At 40.9% G+C, this 25,782-nt stretch overlaps 3 protein-coding genes across 4 annotated transcripts; all 3 read left to right on the top strand.

Moving 5' to 3' along the window:
* Positions 1-1,005: 1,005 nt before the first annotated feature.
* LOC128895657 (synaptic vesicle glycoprotein 2B-like) lies at positions 1,006-12,459 on the top strand. 2 transcript variants are annotated; one of them, XM_054158442.1, is made up of 12 exons: positions 1,006-1,022; positions 4,427-4,807; positions 5,362-5,418; positions 6,069-6,230; positions 6,547-6,709; positions 6,841-6,962; positions 7,235-7,473; positions 7,581-7,801; positions 10,698-10,915; positions 11,115-11,274; positions 11,622-11,749; positions 11,827-12,459. In XM_054158442.1, the coding sequence occupies exons 2-12, from the start codon at positions 4,804-4,806 to the stop codon at positions 11,880-11,882; spliced, it is 1,530 nt and encodes a 509-aa protein (XP_054014417.1). In that variant the 5' UTR covers positions 1,006-1,022; positions 4,427-4,803; the 3' UTR covers positions 11,883-12,459. The 2 variants fall into 2 exon arrangements, with proteins under 2 accessions (XP_054014417.1, XP_054014412.1); XM_054158437.1 differs by lacking the exon at positions 1,006-1,022 and adding an exon at positions 3,758-4,346.
* Positions 12,460-13,514: 1,055 nt separating this feature from the next.
* Positions 13,515-16,485, top strand: LOC128891880 (ubiquitin thioesterase OTU1). The gene is made up of 3 exons (XM_054151803.1): positions 13,515-14,362; positions 14,684-15,000; positions 15,098-16,485. The coding sequence occupies exons 1-3, from the start codon at positions 13,966-13,968 to the stop codon at positions 15,314-15,316; spliced, it is 933 nt and encodes a 310-aa protein (XP_054007778.1). The 5' UTR covers positions 13,515-13,965; the 3' UTR covers positions 15,317-16,485.
* A 937-nt stretch (positions 16,486-17,422) lies between these two features.
* Positions 17,423-25,620, top strand: LOC128894759 (protein Lilipod). The gene is made up of 9 exons (XM_054156736.1): positions 17,423-17,807; positions 22,618-22,882; positions 22,952-23,055; positions 23,150-23,276; positions 23,393-23,461; positions 23,541-23,670; positions 23,753-24,101; positions 24,182-24,413; positions 24,497-25,620. The coding sequence occupies exons 1-9, from the start codon at positions 17,748-17,750 to the stop codon at positions 24,733-24,735; spliced, it is 1,575 nt and encodes a 524-aa protein (XP_054012711.1). The 5' UTR covers positions 17,423-17,747; the 3' UTR covers positions 24,736-25,620.
* Positions 25,621-25,782: the final 162 nt, after the last annotated feature.

Raw genomic sequence — 25,782 nt, 5'->3', positions numbered from 1 at the left:
TGATCCTTGCATGGCTGAGTTTTCTTCTTTAGAGTTTTCTTCTTTAGAGTTTTCATCTTTAGAGTTTTCTTCTTTAGAGTTTTCTTCTTTGATGTAATAGAGTCTCTTGACTCCAAGGATATCAATCGTCTCATTTACGTTTAACATTTGTCTAAATACACAAGAAGAATGATTGAAATGACCTAATATGTTTCGCTGATCCTTGCATGGCTGAATTTTCTTCTTTGATGCAGTAGGGTCTCTCTTGATTCCAAGTACATTCCTCTTCCAGTTTCGTCGTGACGGGACCAATAGTGGCAGGATAATGCTAACGCCATCCTGAAACAACCAGTTGATCTCCGTTAATCTAAGGTTCGAGATACGTTTAGGAAATAGTATCGGAGGAGTCCTCGTGTACTCGGTGATTCAAAAAGCAAACAGGTGCAAGTAATCTAAGGTTCAGAGCGCGTCTGGAGAATGAGATCATCGGCTGCGAAACAAATGCCCTCGTTCAGACTTCATCCCCGAAGCTTTGCGACGCGTTGGCCCAATTTATGGAGGTGGATAAAGTTACCTCGACGAGTGATCCCGTAATTGTTTTGACCAGCGGGCACGGGCGGGCGACCTTCGTCGAAAAATATGATTAATCAATTGGATATCGCGCGGGCTGATCTTACACTTACGGCACGGGAGATGGTTCGGATCCGATAACGGAACAAATAAATCTCCCGTTTGGGAATTTTACCCGTTCTTACGATTAATCCCGGCGCGGTGATGTAACAATACCGGACGCGATCGAAGGAAAACAATGGTCAGCATTCGTGGGAGCGACACCAAAGTATTCGTTTCTGCTGGGCGGGCACCAAGACTTGCGATTTGCGGATTGGACATTCCGCGCGTGACTCGCCAGTACTTCGACTTCATTCGACGCAATAAAGTCGCGCGTTTAATCGATTACGATTTATGGTTCCGTCTTGTAATAAGCTCCAGGCGTTGCTTCCAGTGTTCGGTACGTGATCGCGGTGATTAGCTGCCAATAAACCGTAAGTCTCGTGACACTGACTTTACGTTCTTCCTCGCGCTTCAAGGGTGCACTCTGGTATTTTCAGGATCGTCGTTTTCTTCGTTATTCTTTCTTCTGTAACAAATTAGTTGAAACGGAATGAGAATTCATATACGCGTGCTCGCGTATATCGCTCTTTTTACTTTTAAGTCAGCAAATAGTAATTGGTAATTGTTTCGGTCACTCGTTTCTTTGGATAATTATTTTTCTATGGTACACTACGGTGACTTTTGAAACGTCAATTTTTGTACACGATTTTCTTGCAACAAGGTTGCCTCGAGTTTGCGAAACGGATATCTCCGGCAGTAATTAAGATATTAACTTGAAATTTAATCAGCTTACGAAGCAAACAGGTTTTTACTGCTTGTATTAGGCTTTACAGCAAATATGAAATACTTCTGTTAAAAAACGGATTACTAGTTATCATTTCTCTAAAATGGACAAATAATTGGATCTAAATTCATCCCGTTAAGTGCGCGTGATTCGCAGATCTAACGCGAACCCAATTCCGAGCTAATCTGAGAGACAAAAATCGTAGAGATTATCAATTAATTTATCTATCGTGCCAGGTACTATCGAATCGAAGTTCTGCAAATTAAAAAAAAAAAAAAAGTGGCTCCATTTTACGAGGAAAATCACTTTGGATCTGGAATTTTAAGAAAATAGAAGAGAAAAATCGGTTTATGTAATTCGAAATTGCCAAAGTGCCGCGTTAATTCGATGGCGCAATTAAGAGACAATTCCTGTTAATTGTTACAAGCAGTAATAACATTTCTAGGAACGAGGCTAATAAACCGTACATATTCTAGAGAAACGTGTTAACCAAGGGAGACTTTGTGTCAATATAGTAATTAGCTCTAAATCAATATTAAATGAGTCATCTGTTCAACCTGAGTGACGCGGCTAATTCTGAAATTGAAATTCACCCAAAACACATTGCCGAAAAATAGTCTGCCGACGACCATAAAATGGCCATAATTAAGAATAACACCGAGCTCAGTCTCGTTAGATTCGGATCTAAGTCGCGTGAAGATTACGCGTATCCCAGATTAGAAGTTACACTTAATTCGAAAGCTCTTAAATTAGGATCAATACTTCGATTAAATTCAGATAAATTGAGACTCTGCTAAGTCCGGTTTAACAACGTCTTAGAATCGAGACTTGGGCTAGGTTAAGATCGTCCCGAGCTCGAATTACTGCTTCAATAAGTAAATCTCGAACGGCACAGGGTCAGGTGAACCTCGAGTACACGCTGTATTTAGGTCATGTTAACAGCAAACGTTTCCCGAGACCTTCCCAACTATCAGTACCGAACACTATCGTGCAGAACAATCTCGTCGGGGAAAACCTCAAAGTTTACGTCGATACGTATCACTCAGGTTGATAAATATGTTTGCGTTGACGAATGAATCAAGCGAGAAGCACGATGTCGAGTCTAGACTAGTTTCGACTAGTATAGATTAACGGTGACCCTGGCAATTTACCATGGCACTTCGGGAGACACAGTTCTGTGTCATCGAGACAGACGACTCCGGTCGGTTTCCGCAAAATTTCATCGACACTTGCTCGGTTACGCGCTGTATCGGTATCGTCATCGAAAGGTCGTCGCAATTAGAGGAACGCGGCGGCACGTGTGAACGAAACGCGTCCTCTTAACGCCGCGGATATTGCGAAATAGATTCCTCGACGATACAAGGCCGTAAATAAGAATTATAAGAGAGATAGGAATGCAGATAGTAGCATCGCCAATCGATACTTATATTTGGATAGAGACGACGTTTAGCCCGCGTATGGCACCCGTTGAAGCGAACCGGAAGCGATAGTGCAGAAGGTAGCGTCAACGTCCAACTTTGGATGCGATTGGTACCGTAAGTTTCGCGCGTAGTGCTCGAGAAGGGCGATACAAAAGTTGCAGGAGAGACGAGGACAGGGCGATTAGGCTAGCATGATTCTTGTCAAGGATATCGAAGCAAGGAAGCAATATTTTCTAATAATTCTGGTTTCAAAATATTCCTTATACCCTGGCGCATGCGAGGCCCGATTTTCGAAAACGTGTTTGTAAACAAATTCATTCTATAAGAAAGAAAAAAACCATACTTTTATTATTTATAAAGTTTCAAGACCGAAATTGCAAAATCGAGCGTCAGAGTGGCATGCGGAGTGATGTAAAGAATATTTTAGAAAAAGAATCGCGAGAAAATATTGCTTCTTTGCTTCGATATCCTTGACAAGAATCATGCTAGCCCAATCGCCCTGTCCTCGTCTCTCCTGCAACTTTTGTATCGCCCTCTCTGTCCTTGTCCCGGAGTTTCCTACTTTTTCCGCGACTGTCGCTCAAGTCAACTCGGAGTTTGGCTCTGGGTCCTGCGTACCCTTTTCTCGAGTCCCAGGACCAGTGCTGTTCTTTCCTCATCCAATCCTTCGAGTTCTCAAGTCTCAGGGCCTACGACCACCCACATCCCTGTGTCCCTAATAATTCTTCCGCCGCTGTCATCCCTCCTCAAGCGCTTCTCTAATCTCCATTAGCGTCGAGAAACTCCTCCTCTTGCATTAGTCCTTGCTGCTCATCCAGCCTTGGATGCAAGGGCGAAAAGCGTCGGAAAGTCCACAGAAACGACTTCGTGATATACCACTCCGACGGTTCGCGCAGCTACCAGCAGATTCGTGTTTAGATAATGCGAGGACTGCAAAGACAATAGCGAGTCGATGTTTTCGCGGTCGTAAATCACGTGCGGCGGAGGTGACGGTTAGTTGTCGCGCGTTCTTCCACGAAATCTCCAGCAACTGTCGCACGTATTTGTCCTACCTTGCGACAATATTTAACCAGAACGGTCGAAATCGTTGCTTTCTTAGTAGGTCGACAAATAAGGGATCACCGTGGCCGGTTGACAGACAGATAAAGTGTTTGGTATCTTCCGAAGGTGTCCCCGTACATAATAAACGCACGGGTAAACAGCTTTCGCGTATTTTAATCAAAGTAATCCAAAGCAATTAGGTATCCCGTGATACGTGTCTCAAACCGTCTTATCTTATACATACGATTGCATCGTGGCAATTGCAAAATTCTTGTGTGTACAGAAGCGTTTCTTTTTTTTTTTCTTTCTTTTTAGTAAATGCCGTTTTCAGGAAACGCTCGTTGGGGGCAGAGGGAGAGACCACGGGCGGTTAGGCAGACGGGGGCTGAAAGACAGACGTCGGATAGGCGCGCAAGCCGCGAGAAAGAGGGGAAGGGTTATATCTTATCTAGCCGGTAATTACGAGCTACCGAAAACCTCTAGATATGCACAGGCACGGTTAATTGCTGGTCAGTTTGCTCGTTCGCCGTCGATCGTTCAGATCTGGCAGGACGCTGAAGAAGTCACGGTAAATATCGCGTCGTTGCAGATACCACGGCGACCGTCGATCGTCCTGTTACTCTCGTGGCGACCAATAGACGAGAGGAACCCCGTCCGTCGAGGACCATCGAGGAGACGCTCGACTAGCGAATCGTCGCACTGCCCGCAGAGATTCTCGGTGGAACTCATCGTCGAATTCGCTTGGGCGACAAAGACGGCGATCGAATACCACCGAGTGTTCACCAATGAGCGTAGCGTGCAGTGGTTGCAAACGAGGAGAAAACCGCGGAACGCGCACAAGGAATCGACAGTGCAGCGCTTTGGCGACCGGGGTCCTCCAGACGCCCGGGTTCTATCCGACGCCACCTGACCCGTCCACCTCCCATCACCGCGAGACAGACGATCTTCGCAACGTAACCAATCACTATGGGTAGGTTCGAGAAAACCTGAAACAAAACACCTATTTAGAACTATTTTTACGATTGTTCAGTTACAAGCTACCACTGATTTAATTACCCACCTGCTTCTTTCAAAGATAAGATAGCTTGTATGGTAAGTGCGCGTTGACTGTTGATCAGCTCTAGTGTTAGCTCTGTTCCAAACTGTATTACTACGGCGATTAGTGGTGATGAAATTGCTGATAATACTGCTACCAGTGTTCACTCGTAATAGGACTCCGCCACGGAGCCCCCTACTGTGACTATTGGTTCTGCACTTGTTGCTACTGATATTAATAGTGAGCTCCTGTAACGTCTCGAGTCCCCGGTGCTGTCCTTTCCTCGTCCAATCCTTCGAAGGATTCCAAGTTCTAAGATCTCAGAGCCTGCAACAACACCCACATCCATATTACCGTTCTTATCGTACTTTTGCTCCGCGAGCTACCCTCGATTCGCATCTCCAAACCTTTGTTTCCCTTGTTTCCTCCCCCTTGCGGAACCAACAAGAGTCGAACGATCCGTGAGCAATTTTTTCTTTTTGCGACAGGACTCGACTTCCTGGCAGACGGAGGTGCCGACTTCGAGCATGCAATCACCGTAACAGGTAAGTCGTAGATTACACGCATTAATTGAGCGTCGATTAAATTCGGCGTACAAGTCATTCAGTTATCGGGACACATCGGAGAGGCTTTATCTAAACTACATTTGTAAATCTGCGAGCCGATCGAAAAACAAACGAATGCCTCTCAACGGCTGCCTCTTGTCCAATATTTGAAAATTATCGTCGCTTGTTTTACCACGATTCGTACGTATCTCGATTAAATTGGTCAATTAACTGATATACTTAGTTCAGACCTGCGCTATCTGTTGGCACGGTGGCTGGAGTTTACGCGATACGGATCCTATTTATTCTAAGAATATTTAATCGTGTGGAGTGTCCGCGATACAACACGATCGATTGTTAGATCTACATCCTCGATGATGTCTGAAAAGTTTCTCGAATAGTCGCAGATACTCGTCGCGCGTTGCTCGAGTCGAGCAGGTATCCCGGCAAATCAAGATAACGTCGCGAAATAAGAATCGCGTTAAGCATTGAGTAAATCGGTGGCAAGTTCAAGAGCAGATTTTAATTTACAGTTCCGCGCAAAGTGTTGTTGTCGAGGACGTTGTTAAACACGAGGACGCTGTTTCTCTCGTGTCTCGACGGATGGTGCTTTTCGCGAACGACGCTCACGCGAATCGATTTTCTTTCAGGATTCGGAAAGTTTCATTACATGCTGCTGGCGGTATGCGGCTTGATCTACATGGACACCGCGATCGGGGTTACGATACTCTCGTTCGTCTTACCGGCCGCGCAATGCGACTTGGAGATGGATTCCACGTCGAAGGGGTGGCTGACGGCGTCCCCCATGTTGGGTGAGTCTTCATAAGTTCGTTTCTTCTGCATAGTCAGGCCTTTCCATCTTCTTGAAGATTCGCGTATCAGAAGCGTCAATCCGTGAAAAAGCAAATACTCGCAGTCGGATCTTCAATCATTCGAGTCACCGTGACTCACGTTTTACCTTCCCAGGTAAACCTTTATCAGTCACAGACGTGCGACGAAAACAAATCGGTTGATTGAGACATATCGTGTCGTTTCGAAATCGTTGATATCACGTTTCCAAACAAAATCATAGGAAATCAAAGAAAGAGTTATCTATTTCTATTGGTTGTTTTTTACTCGAATTCCCAGGTATGGTGATTGGTTCCTATATATGGGGGTGCCTGGCTGACACCAAGGGGCGTAAAATCGTATTAATCGCCACGTTACTGATGGACGGTGTCGTAGGCATCGTCTCGTCCTTCGTCCAATACTTTTGGGTCTTTCTGGTCTTCCGTTTCTTCAACGGATTCGCGTAAGTGTTTACCATTCGAACCCGGGTCGTCCGTTTCTCACGATCGTATTCTTTTCGCCTCGTTCTACCGTCATTTTATTTCTTTTTATTTTTAGTTTATTTCTATTTCTATTTTTATTTTATATATACAGCGTTACGGGAGCTATGGGAATTTGTTTTCCATATTTAGGGGAATTCCAGCCGACAAAGTATCGCGAAAGATGTCTTTGTTGGATGGAAATGTTCTGGACGGTCGGAGTTATAGTATTGCCATGTAAGTACCTCTTCAACTTGACTATTTCTTCTTCGTCTCGAGTCAAAGTATCAAAATTCTCGATACGATGTAATTACCATATAGATCGATCGTTGATTTCAAATATATCATTTCACATCTTCGAGTGTGTCATAATGCGCCTACAGCAGGTCTAACGCTTCGTGCGATCGCTCAACCGCAGCATTGAAGTCACCGAAGCGCTAGCGATACCGCCGCGGTGTATAATGTAACGAAACTCGAAAATTAACAAATGATTCTTCTCCTTTATCCAGTGATCGCTTGGCTGATCATTCCGATGGACTTCATGTACGTCTCGGACACATTTTATTTTAAGTCGTGGAATCTCTTCGTGGCGCTGTGCGCGCTGCCCTCGTTAATGTTAGGCCTCTGGCTGTTCGCGTTCCCAGAGAGTCCGAAGTTCCTCCTCGAGTGCGGCGAGACGGACGCTGCTCTTGAAGTATTCAAATGGATCTACGCCCAGAACACTGGGGAGAATCCAGAATCCTATCCGGTAATTTTCTGAAACACGGTCGCTTTATTTAACTTCTCCATTTGTGACAAATAAAAGAACTTTGATGATTGCTTATATCTAAATTGGTATACATACTCGACTCCCAGGTGAAATCCTTGCAAGAAAAGACGAAAGACAAGAGCATGAGGTCGCTGAAGCTGCACAAACGCAAGGATTTAAAGGTTCTAGTGAAAGAGGTGCGGGACCTGACGGCAGCTCTCTGCAAATCACCGCATCTTCGCAACACGTTACTTGCGTGCGCCATCCAGTTTGGCCTGACCAGCAGTTACTATACTCTGATGGTCTGGTTTCCGGAATTATTCACCAGGTAATCATTAAAACCATTTGTTAGAAAAATACAAGCGTCTTTTCCCTTCAACGGTTCTGGGGTAAGTGCCGTGCTGTTCCTCACAGTCCTCTTACCAAAAGGCAACCCCTTTCCCACTCCGTGGCCAGATCCTTTAGGACAACGTCTTTGTACTTTTAGGCAATGCAACGTCGGGTTGCTTGCCAATCGACACATCTCTTAGATATAAACAAACAGACCTTCGTCACTCGATACTTAGTGCCGAGGCATCCGTTCGGTCGTCCTGATCCTGCTACAAAACCGTCGCAGTCCAAAATACGACAAACTATTTACCGTAAAAGGTTCCTAAGGACGTTGACGCTAACAGATTATATGAGTTCATCCTTCTCCGTGGACTCTGTCCAAGAAACTCTTATCCCGGGTCCACACTACGGCGAACACGAACAAGAACATAGCCTAAAAACATTCGCAAGGGTGTTCTTACTGTCGCTAACATGCCGGCGAACATCTACGATGTTCGTACTCCTGTGAAACTGATGTTATTTCGTGGATTCGGGCGATCCGCATCCCCTCCATGGTTGGAAATGCTCGAAAGCAAACGACCGTTTACGACCACCCGCCGGCAGATACTTCAAAGGGATAATATGCGTGACCGTAGTTAATATTAGTTCCTTAATATTCATCCAAGTTTTTATGCTTTTTTTGTTGTATCTTGATGGAAATATATGCAATATATTGGCGAGATTTTTCTGATAAAAATGGTATCAAACACGACGCAATTCAAACAATTTTGAATTTCGCTTATGATAAGTAATAGATTTTGTTACAGCCTATATGCAGGGTGTCCCAAAAGTCGGGGAGGAGCCGGAAATGGGGGATAGCTGAGACGATTCTGAACAACAGTTTCCTTTGCAAAAATGTCGGATTGGGCTTCGTTAAGGAGATATTAAGCGAAAACCCCGACCAATCAGAGCGCGCGTAGACCGTTCGAGCGGCCGCGGTAGCGAAGGCTACGCGCTAGGCGGCAGCGTCAATGTCCTTCGATGTACGTCGAGTCACTTGTTCGCGTACAAGCGCGGCCGCCAGCGCGTAGCCTTCGCTACCGCGGCGGCTCGAACGGTCTACGCGCGCTCTGATTGGTCGAGGTTTTCGGTTAATATCTCCTTAACGAAGCCCCATCCGACATTTTTGCAAAGGAAATTGTTGTTCAGAATCGTCTCAGCTACCCCCCATTTCCGGCTCCTCCCCGACTTTTGGGACACCCTGTATATTACACATACTATTCTTCAAGAAATATTCGTTGACCTTTTTTTTTAAGACAGTATGCTTGCCTATTAATATTTTTTAAGATACCATTTTACATCCCTTGTCAGCTTCACGTCTTAAAAAAGTTAGCTACGTGAACCTGATTCCCGACTTTTCAAAAATTCATTTGTTTATGGAAAATACTAGCATTTCGTTTGTACTTGATTGAACCATCAATAGTTTCGTTTGTACCTTCGTCAATTAATAAATAAAAAAAAAATCACCCAGCGTCCGACATTGAGATTTTTGTAATCTGTTTTTGTCACTTCGTTTGTACTTCGCTAGTTTACATTTTACAGCCAATTGTCGTACGCGTAAGAAAGGAGTAAATTAATTTTCAAAATTTTTTTAATCTCTTCTTCCTCTGTGCCTGTAACTTTAATTTTGAAAACAATGCGGTCTCATTCCCTTACGTTTCCACTTCGAAATGAGTTCTTTAGAAATGCGCAGAATTGATGACTGACGAACTCTTCCCTTACGCGTATAAACAATTGCTTATAAATCATAAACTATCGAGGTATAAACGAAGCGAAAAGCGATACAAACGGGTACAAACGATTCTAAAGAATAGGGAAAAAACAGATTTCAAAAGTCTCGATGTCGGGTGCTGGTCATTTCTTTTATTTTTTTTTTATTTATTAATTGATGAAGGTACAAACGAAACTATTGATGGTACAATCAAGTACAAACGAAATGCTATTATTTTCCATGAAAAAAAAATGAATTTTTGAAAAGTAGGGTATCAGGTTCACATAGTTGCAAAAGTTACCTAGTTTTTTCATAGGCCCTAATTATCTCCTGGCAAGAATTTTACAATCTGTTCCCTATTTTCGAACAGACTTTCTAATCGGTTACTAGCTCACAAAATCAAGTATTAATATTATAAAAATATTGCATATTGTAAACGAAACTTAAAGTTGTCTGAATTGCGTCGCGTTTGGTGCCATTTTTATCAGGAAAATCTCGCCAATATATCGCATATACTTTCATCAAGATACAACAAAAAATATACAAACTTGGATGAGTAATAAGAAAATATTGTCAACTTCGGTCACGCATATTATCCCTTTGGAGTATGTACCTACCTGCGGCTGGTCATAAAGACCAGCCCCACGGTTGGAAAGAATAGCAATGCCCAAGCTCCGAGGGTTTGAAAAGGGAACAAGAACGAGGAAAAAGGCGATGTTTTTCCCGAACGCGTTCGCCGGATCCACCACCTCGTGGATCGCTGCATTTGGTTCGCGAACACAGTTTTCGCCTAACCCAGCTACTTTTACGACTTTACGCCTATTACGAGGGTCATTTGTTAGCGAACTCTGCTATTTCGCCACACTACGGCGAAAACCGGTGAATAACAGGGTTAGCTACCATGTTCACGAACGATGTACGCGAACCAGCGTTCGCTGCAGTGTGGACCCGGAGTTAGAATCTTTCTGAATTTTTGTTCATTTACTTTCGTTGTAAACCTCGAACAGCAAGAAGCTTGAGACACTAAAAAGTCGATGCTTCATGCGTCAGAGTTGATTCGGTGTGTCTGTGAAGGGTGGGTCTTCGAAGATGCCAATAGCACACTGTTATTACAGCGAATCATTAATGCTGAATACAATCGCAGGTTCGAGCAATTCGAAGAGCACAATCCTGGGGAAAGTACGTCGGTGTGTATAGTATCGGCTCTGTCTGACAACGCAACTCTGGTCGATCCTTACGGATGCGACACGGAGATCGCACCTTCCGTCTATCTGCACACCGTGTACATCGGCCTGGCGTGCATTCCTGGGTCCATCATACTGCCGATTTTCGTGCATAAACTTGGCGCAAAATTCTTCTTAAGTAAGTACATCGCGTATCGTTATGTATCCTTATGTATTCTTATGTACCCTTAATGTTTTGCATTTTTAACAACATTTTTATCCGGGTTTATTTTCGTGTCGCTGACAAATCTGCAACGACATTCGTGTTTACCTTAAAAATCCCGTTTTACGGTACAAATATTTGCTCTCGTTTTCAAAATAACCGTTGTTTTTTGCAGTACTGTCTCTGTTGGTTTCCGGCGCGGTGACGGTCGCCTTTTATTACGTCGTGAACGCCACACAGAACTTGATACTATCCTGCGTGTTCGAGGCATTGACATCCCTCGGTATCTCGTTGGTATATTGCGTAATCGTCGACATGTTCCCGACGAATCTCAGGTGAGCAGATCTTCTTTGATTTATTTATCGAGGAAATATCCACACGATGTAGTCGTCCGCGCGATTTATGATTGTTGAACGATGCAGTTAATTATCGCGACAGACGAGAACGGGAACGACGATAATGTTAATCGGCGCGACTCGTAATATCGTAGTCTGTCGCACTGTTCGGCGTAAATCACGTTTGGACGTTAGATAGTCGATAAAAATATTACCATATCGATTGTATAGGCTGCACGGTTTAAATTCGATTTATCTTTGTTAATTATGGAGAGAACTGATCCTTCGACTAGCGTGGAAAAATAATAAAGCGATATGGTTGGTTTTATTCCTGAATTGTATTCCAGAGTGATGGCTGCGGCACTATCTCTAACAATGGGCCGATTAGGCGCTCTCGTTGGCAATTTGGTGTTCGGTTACCTCATCGACTTGGCCTGCGAAGTTCCTATAATATTATTCGCAGCATTTTTATTCCGTAAGTACTCTCAACCTGCTTCCATCCAGGAAACGTGAATATTTTCTAACCGTTTCTAACTTTCGTCTATTTTTCAGTGTGTGGAATCATGTCGTTCCTGTTACCGAAGACGGGTAAAGAAACCCTCGAATAATCGAGGATCATGTCGCCACACACGCGCGCGCACAACACACACACGTGCGCGCACGCACACACCTCTCCTGACGCGAAACAACCAAAGAGAATGTTATCGAAAGTACGTCGAATAACGATCGTTTCCATTAACACGGGAGAAACTTGTACCTAATTGAACACTGATACCAAATCACAAAATCGGTCGAAGGAAACATTTTAAAGTTTCGAATTGACGTCGAATTTAGTCGCAATCGTGCCTGACGCATGCTTTAGAAAGACTTCCGTCACTTCTAACGGCTTGTTTAAATTCGTGTAAATATGTAAGATTTATTCGCGGACGTGACTCGTAAACGGCACTATTCGTTCTCGTTTCTTTCCTTTTGTATCATTTAAAGAAGCTCGATATTACGAATGACGAGTCAAGTGAAACGTACCTTCGTTCGACGTGCACGCGTCTGAGCGTGCCGTCCGATAGAACGATACTTTACCTATACGAACTTAGTATTAAGAGATGTTGGTTACCGTGTGTAATCCCTTCGTTCGCTTGTAAAGGCCTGTATTCCTGAACATATTCGAATAAACATAATTCACAGTTACACGGCTGCTACATCCGCATCCCTCGATCCCCATTGGTCGCCATCTTGGTACGATCCTCCAATTTGGCGGGAATCGTCAGCCCTCTGGTGCAGTGATGGCGGATTTGGCTCCCAGTTACGCATGCGTACTGGTTTTAGCGTCAATGACGTATCTAACGCGACCATAAAACTGGCGCCCTTAGTCGCCCCGCAGAAAAATAGAATTAGGTTAAACTTTACTTTGGCGGACCTGAAATTCAAACTCCGAGTTGACTTCAGTGACAGTTGCGGAAAAAGTAGGAAACTCCTGGACAAGGACGGAGAGGGCGATACAACATTTGCAGGAGATACGAGGACAGGGCGATTAAGCTAGCATGATTTTTTTTTTCCAAGATATTGAAGCAAAGAAGCAATATTTTCTAATAATTCTGGCTTTAATATATTCGTTACACTTTGGCGGATGCGACTCCAAGGCTTGATTTTGCAATTTCGGCCTTAAAACTTTATAAACAATAAAATGAAGACAGCAAAACGTACTTTTATTCTGCTCGTAACTTCTGAACTAGTGGATTCCTCGCATTTCCGGATTTTTCTCGACAAAATCTACAGGATTATGTAAAAGAAACTTAAAAATTGTAGATCCGCCAAAGTAAAGCGCAGCCTAGAGTTATAAATGAAAATTGAAAGTACTTCTTAGCGTGCAATAATATTAATTGTGCGGATAAATTATGACTTAGGGATAAAGGTTGAAATAATTTTGCAGACAAAACACATTTTTTATATTATAATTAAAAAAAAAAACGGTTTTCCTGATTTTTACGCCAACCGTTATGGGATCATAGTATCATACGTTGTTTTCTATAGCTACAGCACTGCGCGTTCAGTATTTTACGACGCGCATGCGTGACTGGGAGCCAAATCTGACATCACTGCTCCGGTGGCGAATCCGTGAAACATCTTTATAAAGCACGAAAGTTTGAAATAGATATATTATAACTCAAAAAAAAAAATACTCAAATGCTTTAATATTCGAATACTTTATGAACTTGTTTGCTTTTCATGTTTCGAACGTTTTGACTCACTATGCGTCAGATCAATGATCTTCACTTCTGGCCAAAGCGTCAATTTATTTACACGAATTCTCCGCGAGTCAAACGGACTATAATTCAGTTTGTCCAGAGTATTATAAGAAAAAAAAAAATAAAGAAAAAAATAGTACCAACATTGCGACGAGAAAATACCCTAGAGCGCTTACTACACAAAGTTCGTCGATTACAGAGATTGCTGTTGTTCTGTTACGTGTAAGTGCGACGATGAATCGCTAAAGGTAGTCAGGATTTGTGATATCGGTAGGAATAAATACGGGAAGCATGTGTTGCAAGTGATCGAAGGCGTCGTTTTGCTTAATGATATGATCATCGCCTCGAAATCCAGCAAAAGTTTGTCGTGGTGCTGTTTTAACAGCTGATCAACGGACAATCGGACAAAACCTTTCGTTCTAGTCAATCGAATATCCGCGGAGGAACGATGGCCGGGTTCGTATTGAGAGTTAAGACGAAATCAGGTCAAAAGGTCGTGAACGGATTAATCCCTCAGGACAAGGTGTCCGAATTGAAGTCGAAGCTCGCGGAGATAACGGAAATACCAGTGGACGCGCTTCACATTCTCAGTGGTTTTCCACCGAAGGCGATTAATCTTAACAAAGAGAAGGCCACGATCGAGGAGAGTGGCATCGTCTCGGGCGATACTTTGATCGTAGAGGAGAAGCCACCTCAATATAACGGGGAACAAAAATCGGAAGATATAGGACGGTCTCATATCGTAAACGAAGAGAATTTCGTCGATACGCCTGGTGTATTGATGAAGAAAGTTGTGCCTGCTGATAACTCTTGCTTGTTTACGAGTGTCGGCTATGTACTCAATGGTATCTACACTATTATATAAACTATTCACGCTTGTACCTTATCTATATACTATCTATATCTATCTATATATCTATACTTCTATTCAGTTTATTGAAACATTTCTACTTTTAAAATTTTCGACTATACCACACCTTTTAATTGGTAATTACTTGCCATGTAGACGACCACGTCCATTTCAATGGCCTTGAAGTATGTTGGAGGAAGAAGGTCATTGACAACATGCGGTAATTATTTGGACCAACATACTTCCAGGCTGTTGAAACGGAAGAGGTCGTCGACATGGTACGTAATTACCTTTTAATCTTGTAGTACACTTCCAGGTAAGGTTGATCCCAGTTGCGCAAGTTTTATGAGGGAGATTATAGCCAATGCTGTAGCAGCCGATCCTGAAGAATATTGTGAAGCTGTTCTGGGTCGACCTAACCCTGAATATTGTAAATGGATTTTGAAGTCTGATTCCTGGGGAGGAGCTATAGAATTATCCATATTATCCAAATTCTATGGACTAGAGATAGCAGTAATCGATAGTATTAATGCCATAATCAACAGATTTGGAGAAGATCAACATTATGCTCAAAGAGTTTTTTTAATATTCGATGGAATTCACTATGATCCTTTATATTTAGAACCTTTGGATGTAAGTATTAGAATCAAGACTAGCTCTCTTTAATTGCAACAAAATATGAGTGAATGAACGGAATAATAAAAGGAAGAAAATTTGTACTTGTTTGCAGGGTGGTAGTATTCAAACAATCTTTTCTACAGATGATGAGAGGATATTACTAGAAGCTGCAGAACTTGCAAGAGAAGCAAAGTCTAGTCGTCAATTCACAGATGTTCAAAAATTCACGTTAATGTGCAATGATTGTAAGGTTAAATTAAATGGGCAAATAGCTGCTCAAAAACATGCTAAAGAAACCGGGCATATGAATTTCGGAGAAGTAGCCGCGTAGCAAAATAAATCTACCCTCTGCCAATTATCGATTACTTTCAATCGGTCTGCTGTTTGAGAATCCTACTAAATTCAAGTCTCAAGCAGAATTTTCTATGTTAAACGAGGCTTGTAAACGAACTAGCTATACAATATGGATACATTATTGTTGAGAGAAGTTATACATGGTGCACTATGAGGATTGTTTAGACATTTAATATACACAGGTTTTTAATTTTGACTAAAGATCCCATTTCCGACATTCTTGTATGCACAATTTAACACGTTCTATGTCATTGCCTCAAAAATTATTGTTATTAGATATAATGTTACTTTAAATTTGCGAAATGTGCTTGTAAAGATTAAACAAATATACTAGAAGTAACACCGTACTACTAATTACCTCTTTAGCAAGATTAAGAATCTGTGATATTCGATTACATTTGCCTAAACGGAATTCATAGCCTTTATTGGCAGTGAATGTGTTCCACGCCATATAGAAATAAATTTTTAAATTTATCGTAAAGTGAAATGCATATTTTCGCTTTTAACAGCAAATAAATTTAGCACTGTTAATAGCAAATTTTATATCGATAAACTACTGTTCCCAAAAAAAAAAAAAAGAAAAGAATAACTATTAACATCACAAGTAACATCACACTTTTATCAATAAAATGTTACTCAATGAAAATTACAAAGGGTTATCTTAAAAGTTTGATCTCTATGCTATAATAGTTTAATTTATGGTCCAAATATGTACATGATAGTAATTAAACCATAAAAGTGTATAATTAAATAAAAATTAACTACTAAACCTATATTATATACGTAATATTAGAGCATAGTAATTATTTTGTTACTGCGATTTTTACTTGATTCAACCAGCACTATGAAAATATACGAGTTCCGATAAAACGACAAATTTGATTTTTGTAATAAAGTATAATATTTATTAGAAATGTATCGATCTAATACGATCCTTTTCTCCACAAGAATACACAGAGTACAACAACGTTATGAAATTGCCTCTAATTAATTCGTTATGAAATTATTAAAACTGGATGAAAGAAATTAGCTTGTTACTCAGGAACTACTAGTAACAGTATCTCACATATTCATATTTACAAAATAGTAGAGTGCATTTTGTAAGTTTCATCCTTTCGATAAAGTGAAATAAATAAGTTATTTACATTACCTTCTTTTTCTCGCAGTTCTTTGATGTACTATTTCACTGTTTCAAGTTCAATCACATTGTTCACATTCATAGTTTATTAATTTGTAACTGTAATTACGTTTTATTCAACGAAAAGAAAAACTATGCAAGCAAAACGTGACTTGCAACAGGATACAAACGATAAGACACTGAATTTATACAAATTACTTCTTATGTATAACGATTACTGTTCTGCAGAAAGAAAGAACATATATAAAAATATCAAATTCGCCTCCATATTTCATCGAATGCAATCGTTGAAAAATTAACGACGAAACGAACGAAGTTCGCGGTTCTAAATTCAGGCGCGCTTAGGACACGAAAAATGGCGGGATTTCGCATCTATAAGAATAGATACTCAACGATACAAGCATAGATGGCACCACGCACCCAGCACCAGGTTCCACAGCCAGGGCCGACGTTAGAGGAGGGCGCCAGATTTTTTCGGGTATACGAATATACCGATATACAGGGTGTCCTAAAAATGTTGTAACACCTTGAAAGGGGTAGTTCGGGAGGTGATTTGAAAAAACTTTTTCCTTAGCGAAAATGTTGTTCGAGGCTTCGTTGAGGAGATATTAACGGAAAACACTGACCAATCAGAGCGCGAATATACCGATGGGGCGGCCGCGGTAGCGTATGAGCGCGGCCGCCTATCGCGTAGTTTACACTCAACCGGCATGCTCGCGCTCTGATTGGTCGGGGTTTTCGCTTAATATCTCCTTAACGAAACTTCGGACAACATTTTCGCTAAGGAAAAAGTTGTTTCAAATCACCTCCAGAACCACCCCTTTCAAGATGTTACAATATTTTTAGGACACCCTGTATATACCCCTGAAGGGGCACCAATATTGCTAAAACCGGCCCTGGGCACAGCGATACTAAACGTCGCACATAAGTTTTCAATGGTTTTCATTTTCAGTAGTCTGCGTTTTGCAGTCATCTGCGCTAGTCTGGCAATCGTGAGGAAGGGTTGGTGGAACATCATTTGTTCTTACGTGAACAGAATACGAGAAGCAAGGAAACGGGAATGTGACTTTTTTCACACAGAAATAAAAGGCGTAGCTTCGTGCAATTACTTGGGGCGAGCGGAAGCTTCGTTAATGAAGTGAACACGGATATAATTCGTGAGAATCTTGGCATGGTGTGTCCCGTGAAAAGATTACCGATATAAGAAAATGTCGCTGCTGCCGAAAACGGTACATTTAGCTGAAAAGAATTTACTGACAAATAGGTGAAAATGGAAGATGAAGCAGACCTCAGAGAACAACTGTTTCACAACACCGTACGGGAGAACATCGTGAGTAAATGCTTCGACTATAACCGTCCATTTGTTTATTAGACGTCACGTATTAACGAGGATTCTTGAAATTTCGTTGCTGCGATCACCCCGTTCTCTTTAATGTTTCTAGTTCGAGTATTCAATTATTAAACGGAACGAGACTGTCCCTGACTTTTATTAAACACCGACAAAAATCAGTTCGAAGTTTCTAACCTTCAAGTTATCGAACTAACTTGAACCTAGGTCCCTCTTTGTCTCCCTCTATCTATTTTACCATTGTATGTCGTCTGTACAATTATTTTACTTACAAATGAATCCTTGATATATTAAGAACTAAACCTAGATTAACGGACACGTATGTTCAAGCACTGGACACGTATAGTTTTATCTTCTCGCGAATTTTATAAAATGAATAAAATGAAAATTAAGGTTAAACTTTGCTTCATGGCACTAAAAATTATCGATTTTTTTTTTGTACCATTCAGTAGATTTTTATGCCTAAAACTTACATTCTTGTGATCTAGCTATCAAAATCTACTGAATTGTATAAAAAAAAAAGTCAATAATTTTTAGTGCCCAGAAGTAAAGTTCAGCCAAAATTAATTTTAAAATGCTCAACCTAACGGATTTAATTAGCTAGTACACATTTTCGAAAACAGAGAGCTAATGATGTAGGATCGTTTGTGCAATACACAACGATAAGGCACTCGTTTTCTCTTTTGTGTCAACACGAAGAATCTGCGTAGATACATACGTGTCCGCAAAAAGAATAATAAATTCTATAGGTATAAACACCGACACGTACGATCGCTGATATGGAACTTCTATTTAAAGAAACGAGGGGGTATACAAATTTCAGATATTTCTTATCTGTATCATGGTTTTTTGATATACGCGAGAATAGTAAGAAATCGTCATTACAGTGATATTAAAGCTTTGTTCCATTCTCTCGCTGCTAATATTACTCGAGTTCGTCCTAAATATTATCGATGGTATTTCTCGTTAATTATACAAGCGTACAGTTACCCGTCGTACTGAGTACGACGCTGAGTACAATAATAGAACGCTAAAACGTTTTTATCCGGAGTGTTTGCTTCGGTAATTTTTACGCGAAAAGAGGTTCGAGTTGCAAAGCTGCCAAACGAAAAACGTCACGATAATGTGGTGTTACGACGGCGTGGGTTGTAAGCGAAGCACCGCAGGGGCGTTTTAGGTATACCTGTTGGTAAACACGAATCTGTTTAACCGATTGGCTTGAATCCTTACGATATTTTACGCGTGGATCTGTAGTCTCGATGCGATTGTAGATGATTTTCACCAATCTACAGGGTGTCCGAAAAATGTTGTAACACCTTGGAATGGTAGGTTCGGGAGGTGATTTGAAACAACTTTTTCCTTAGCGAAAATGTTGTCCGAGGCTTCATTGTGGAGATATTAACGGAAAACACTGACCAATCAGAGCGCGAGTATGCCGGTTGAGCGTAGGCTACGCGCTAGGTGGCTGCTCTCGTACGCTACCACGGCCGCTCCATCGGCATACTCGCGCTCTGATTGGTCAGTGTTTTCCGTTAATATCTCCACAATGAAGCCTCGGACAACATTTTCGCTAAGGAAAAAGTTGTTTCAAATCACCTCCCGAACCTACCATTCCAAGGTGTTACAACATTTTTCGGACACCCTGTATTGATTCTAGATAGTGGCTCTGCGTATATAGAGCGTAGTACGTTCCAAGCGTACGCGAGACAATCGAAATTATATATTGTAGTTATCTGCCTCGCTGATTGGATTAAAGATTAAGATTACGTGTCTTTCGTCGCGATGCAGTTGTAAATACGTAGAAACGACGGGTTTCATCGACATATACATGAACGGTGACGATATTTCGAACCGTTCTTTAACCTTGACTCGTTACACTTTGTTTAACGGACTTTAATTGGATAATCGCTGGTATTCGATAGGCGGAAGAATCTCGGACGGAGGACGGTCTTCGCAATATGGTTTCCCAATACTTTCACGCGAAGTCGTTGACCAGATATTACTTCGGATCTCCGACCGGTTTTTCCTTCTACCTTCGTTCTCTGCAAAAAGCGGTTTCCAACCGAGCATGATGCGTCTACGACCGCTGCGACTCAAGTCTTGGTCGCATCAATTTCCACGGAATGTTTCTCGAAACCCCTTTGGGGTCCAGATTTTCTAATTTTAAGATGGCGGGACTATTAATAGGGTTCAGACTGGGACCACAAAGGGCTAGTGCAGACATATCTCGATTATATTAACAGTTCTCACCTGTTGACTTAAAATTACTAGTTTGTCGGGGACAGAAATTCATTTCTTTATCATAATTAAATTTGAGAGGAAAGGAGAGGTGCGTCTCTCTCTCTCTCTCTCTCTCTCTCGGCAATACGGCGTGCGTTTGTCTATTTTTATTTTTGTATACCGAGTAGAACAAGGATAGTTTATAAGAAGTAGTTTAAGATTTTAATTGTAAAGAGGATGTAACGGAAGGGTCTCTGCAGACTTCGAAGTGAGGCAGAAATAAAATAAATATTATAATTAAATTTGAAGTCGCTTCAACGTGTCAAGAAAAAATAATTGAGCGCATCATTGAAAGCGCATCCGTGAACAAACATGCGCGATAAACACACACGTCTTAATCGTTCGTTCTGGGTCACGTGTGGAATACCTTTTAAGCTTGACAAGTCAACAGCGATGCTCTTGATCTAGAAAAGCTAAAAATATACTTGCTCGGGTCAAAGACACGCGAGTTCCACCGTGAAACATAGAAAATTCGTTTGTTTTAATTAAGGGGCGTGACGCGCTTTACGTAAATAAAATCTTGCTCGGATTACGTTGTAACATCTATAAAGTCACGAACACTCGATTAATGTACATTAGCTACGCCCTGTGAAATACATGCACGGTTATTCGAACTAAATTTAAGACCGCGGTCGAAACAGAGAATATACAGGGTGTCCCAAAAATGTTGGAGGTCCTTGAAAGGGGTGGTTCGGGAGGTGATTTGAAACAACTTTTGCCTTTGCAAAAATGTCGGATGGGGCTTTGTTAAGTAGATATTAATAAAAAAAAAAACCGACCAATCAGAGCGCGCGGATACCGTTGGAGCGGCCGCGGTAGCGAAGGCTACGCGCTGAGCGACCGCGTCAATGTCCTTCGATGCACGTCGAGTCACTTGTTCGCGTACGAGAGCGGTTACCTAGCGCGTAGCCATCGCTATCGCGGCCGCTCCAACAGTATACGCGCACTCTGATTGGTCGACGTTTTCCGTTAATATCTCCTCAACGAAGCCTCGGACAACAATTTCGCTAAGGAAAAAGTTGTTTCAAATCACTCCCTGAACCACCCTTTTCGAGGACCTCCAACATTTTTGGGACACCCTGTAGTATCCGGAAATTACATTGCCAGAATTTATTTGAATCGCATGGTTCGGGCATTCGTTAATGTCAAATTTGCTTCGCGCATATCGCGCAATTACATTCGTTCGATTTCTTCGGCGATTTCGTCGCCAAGTTTCGAATCGTAACCTTTTATCGCATCACGCTCCCGTAAAAATGAGAAAATTCTTATGTAGATAACGATTAGTATCCGAGTTGTAGACTGAAATATTTCACGATTTATGACAAGAAAATAATATATACTTAATGTATAATGGAATACGCAGAAGTAACTTAGTACCAGTTCACGAATGCTTTATCTCTGCAAATACATAAACAGTTCGAGTGCTTGATTACCTCTAACTGAAGTACTCTTGTTCTCAGCTCTTGATATGTCGATAGCTGTACAGCTTTTTTAATTAATTTTTACACAGTATTTCGATGGATCCGTACTCCGAAAATTGAATTACTAAAAATACGAATTTAGACGCCATTCGTGTAACGCTCCTTCTGTTGATGAAAACTTCGACGTTACTCGTAAATGAATGACGTGGCAATCGTGTCAAATAAACTGTGCCAACCGAGCCGTTACTGATTACGGTACGAAATAGGCTTAAAAATACTCTCGTCCGAATGATAACTCGAATGAATGATGTTTACTAATAGATCTTTTCGCTTCATTTTTGTTTACCATTGATTATCGAGCGCATACGTGTAAAAGCTTAAAAACTCGCTCCCATAACCTGCTCCCATCATGAACATTGTTCGTGTATCGTCTAAAAGGGAACGCTACATAGTTACACACGTGACGCAGTTAGGGGAATTGGGGGAGACGGAAAATTAATGCAAGCATGCTTGATACGTGAGAGTGATACTCGGATGTTTGCTATAGTCGAGAGTTAGAGTTAATAAACATGTACAAATTCGTTTCTGTAGTATCGTATCACCAACTGAACGTGATCTAACTTAACCCATCGCTGATTGCGATCGTAATTCTCGGCACTTGTAAAGCTGCAACATTTTCATAATCTAGTTTACTTCGTTCGTCTTATCATGGCTTAGGAGCTATCAAATAAAAATTGTTGCAAGCTTGCTAGTTCCTCGCATTAAACACGTTCATCGTGTAGAAAGGTCAAGCTATCTTTGTCGGGAGTTTATATTATTTTATTAGGTTGTCCCAAAAGATTCTTTCGTGAGTTGCATTCAATTATTTTCTGTGGCAGTGTTTATATAAATAGACAATCTAATTTCTTAGACATTGATGCTGTAACAGTAATGGAGCGAAATGAATTGTACACAATTTTGTAATGTAACATGAAACATAAAATATTGTGTATGTATTAATTATTAATAAAACGAAAGAAACTTTTGGGATAACCTAATAGAAGCAGATTTCTTCCTTTTCAGCTATTTGTTTACGATTGATTTTATTTCAGATATTTCTCCTGCTATTCTTGGTCCTTTACGTTTCGAGCTACGCGTTAATCGCGAAATTCCGTCGGAAAGATCGAGAAGATTATTTTTCCGTGGACGAGGATGAAGCAACGGTGTACAGAATCAGTCTTTGGTTATGTACCGTCGCTCTGGCGGTTTCCGTTGGGGCGACACTGCTGCTTCCAGTCTCCATCGCGAGCAACGAGGTCCTCATTTTATATCCAAACAGCTATTACGTGAAATGGCTCAATAGCTCGCTCATTCAAGGTACCGGGAATCTTTAAACTCGTGCTTCTCGATTTTATACTCGATTTAATACTCTTCGATTTTCTTCAGGTCTATGGAATCATGTATTCCTCTTCTCAAATTTATCTCTCTTCGTGTTTCTACCGTTTGCCTACCTGTTTACGGAATCGGAAGGATTTGTTGGATATAGAAAGGTAAGATTAGTAAATTCGTATAAACAAAATTTACAGGAAGCGTCTTCCTTTTTTGACGATTTTTTTACTAATCGATGAAGATGATTAATTGCAGGGTGTAATGGCTAGAGTTTATGAAACTGTGACAGTACTTTGTTTACTTGGAGCGCTTGTATTAGGAATGACATATGTTTTATCAGCGCTCATAGATTACCAAAAGTCCAGTCTTCACACATTGCTCAGTAAGTATTCTAAATATTTATATTTTCTTTGTCTCTTGAAGCGTTTCGTTGTTGTCTTCTTGGGATTTTTTATCTTAAATATCTGTTCACTATTATAAAGACGTCTTGTATTACAGATTTATGGACTTACTATTTGCCTTTCCTTTACTCGTGCGTTTCTTTTGTTGGAGTTGTTATGTTACTGCGTAAGTATTATTCTTTAGAAGAGTGATCGGTGTATCCATTATTCTTTAATCGTGAGAAACAAATTTATGCTACTTGCAGTATGTACACCGATGGGATTTGTGCGGTTATTTGGAGTGGTCGGTTCGTTTCTCGTGAAACCACAGTTCCTAAAAAATTTAGATGAAGAGTTTTTTGCATATAAGTTGGAGGAAGATTGTATTCGAAGAAGGTTTGTTACTTCGAATTATTATTTTAAATATATACGATGAATTCTCCTCTGATAACGCTTGATACATCTGTCGTATATTTAGGCTAGAACATGCAAAGGCAACTGGAAAATCATATGTTTCGCCAGTGCCCATGTCCATACCAGCATGTGGTTCGATGCTCGAAGACGATGAACTCCTTAATGCGAATCCAAGCTTGATGTGCCTAAGGAACGGTGCCTTGCAACGTGGATTGGCTCAACGATTAGAAGACATCCAAAAACGGAGGAAGATCTTGGATCAGCAAAGACGAACCTGGTGGGTTCGACGTACTTTGCTGTATCCCTTGGCGATGCTAGCATTACTTATGCTTTCCACTGCCACTGCCTTGCTAGCAGTTCAAAACACAGTGGAACTACTTATCGGGATAAAAGCACTCCCTTTGAGTACCAGGGTTCGTATCGATTCGGTATTACACGTCGTACGAGGGAAGAAAATTTTTGTAAATAATTAATCGTCGATATAATCTTCTAGCAATTTACTCTGGGCATCAGTTCGTTATCGAAGCTTGGCCCCATTGGAGCAACCATCGAGGTGGCGGTCATTTTATATCTAGCAGCGACGAGCGCGATAGGCCTGTACACACTTCCGGGTGTTAGACGTGTTCAACCACGGTTTCATTCCACGCCTCTTACGCATCTCATAGCAAATTGTGCCCTCCTTCTTGTACTGAGCTCGGCATTGCCACTGTTATCACGGATATTAGGTAAATCTATAACCCATTGATAACACGAGTTGACAAAATAGTTGACGAGTTTACTTGTAACATTCTTCTATCGTTCTTTCCAGGTATGACAAACTTTGACTTGCTTGGTGATTTTGGACGCATCGAGTGGCTTGGAAACTTCAAACTAGTATTGTTCTATAATTTAATATTTGCAACGGCAGCGATTGGTTGTCTAGTGACAAAGTTTACAGCAACAGTCCGCAAAGAAATCTACGCTAGGTTGAGAAGCAGTTTGATAGGAATTTTTAGAAGCGAAGGTAAGAAAAGCTCCGTAGGGGTGTTTTCTACGAAAGATGATTAGACTGACTTACGCTATAAACAGAAAAAGAATATTTATAATTTAGCATTAAAAGTGAGTAAAGACAGATAATTGTATTTGCATGATATATTAATAATTGAAATGCAAATGTGCGAAGCTATGATATGTATGTTCGTGAAATTTGGAAGTTCTATTTAATACTATAACAATGGGATGAGTTAAACATTCTAAAAAAGTTTAATTGGACTTTGAGTGATGTTTGATGAGAGGGCCAGTCATGAATATCCCATACGACACTTATGTTGTCACACATTTATGCGTGTGCGTGTGTGTTAATACTTATATTAATTATTTACCGAAAGTATGCATACCAATCTTACGTGAGTTAATTCAACTCGCTGCATTGACAACGCAGTATTGTGATAAAGACACGAAAGCAAATGTTCAGCGGATATGTGAATTATCGTTGTAGCAGATAATACATATGCAAAGGTACGTAAATACCTTCGCGTGTATCTTTGCGTTTATGTATGTACACATACATATATTATCTTATATGTACTTTCTTACTACTGACATGGAGAATCTCGCAATCACCATTTTAGAATATAAAAATCGAAAAAAGGTCCAGAAACTCGCAGTAGAAAACATTTCGAAAAAATTCTCCAACCATTTTTTAATTCGCTAGTGCTCTTTTCCACATATCAATCCATCAATTTAATTAATACCGTGTGAAGAATAAAAAAGATTCCGCAGTACAGGCTTTTTATCTCTCTATGAAAGGAGTTTAAAGTCTCTCATTTTAAATCAGTGGTTTTTAAGTTCAAGATGACGCCTTTTCTATAAAAATAACAAACTTCTACGTCCGAGATTCATATGTAAAATTCGTTTTTATTAACTATGATCAAACTCTTAAGGAGAACCTTCCGCATTAAAAATTTTCTCTCGCATCTACTTTGAAAAAACACTGTTTCAAACATTGTATCTTTGTAATTGTAGGCAATTTGATGTGCCTAATTAATTACTAAACTCTAATAAAGTTATTAGCAAATTTACTAAAAACATACATTACATATGTAAAGAAATTCA

This window comes from Hylaeus anthracinus, unplaced genomic scaffold, assembly GCF_026225885.1.
Source record: "Hylaeus anthracinus isolate JK02 unplaced genomic scaffold, UHH_iyHylAnth1.0_haploid 0, whole genome shotgun sequence".
Classification (NCBI taxonomy): domain Eukaryota; kingdom Metazoa; phylum Arthropoda; class Insecta; order Hymenoptera; family Colletidae; genus Hylaeus; species Hylaeus anthracinus.
Note: the sequence above shows the minus strand (reverse complement) of the source record. Positions and strands in the feature narration are given on the sequence as shown.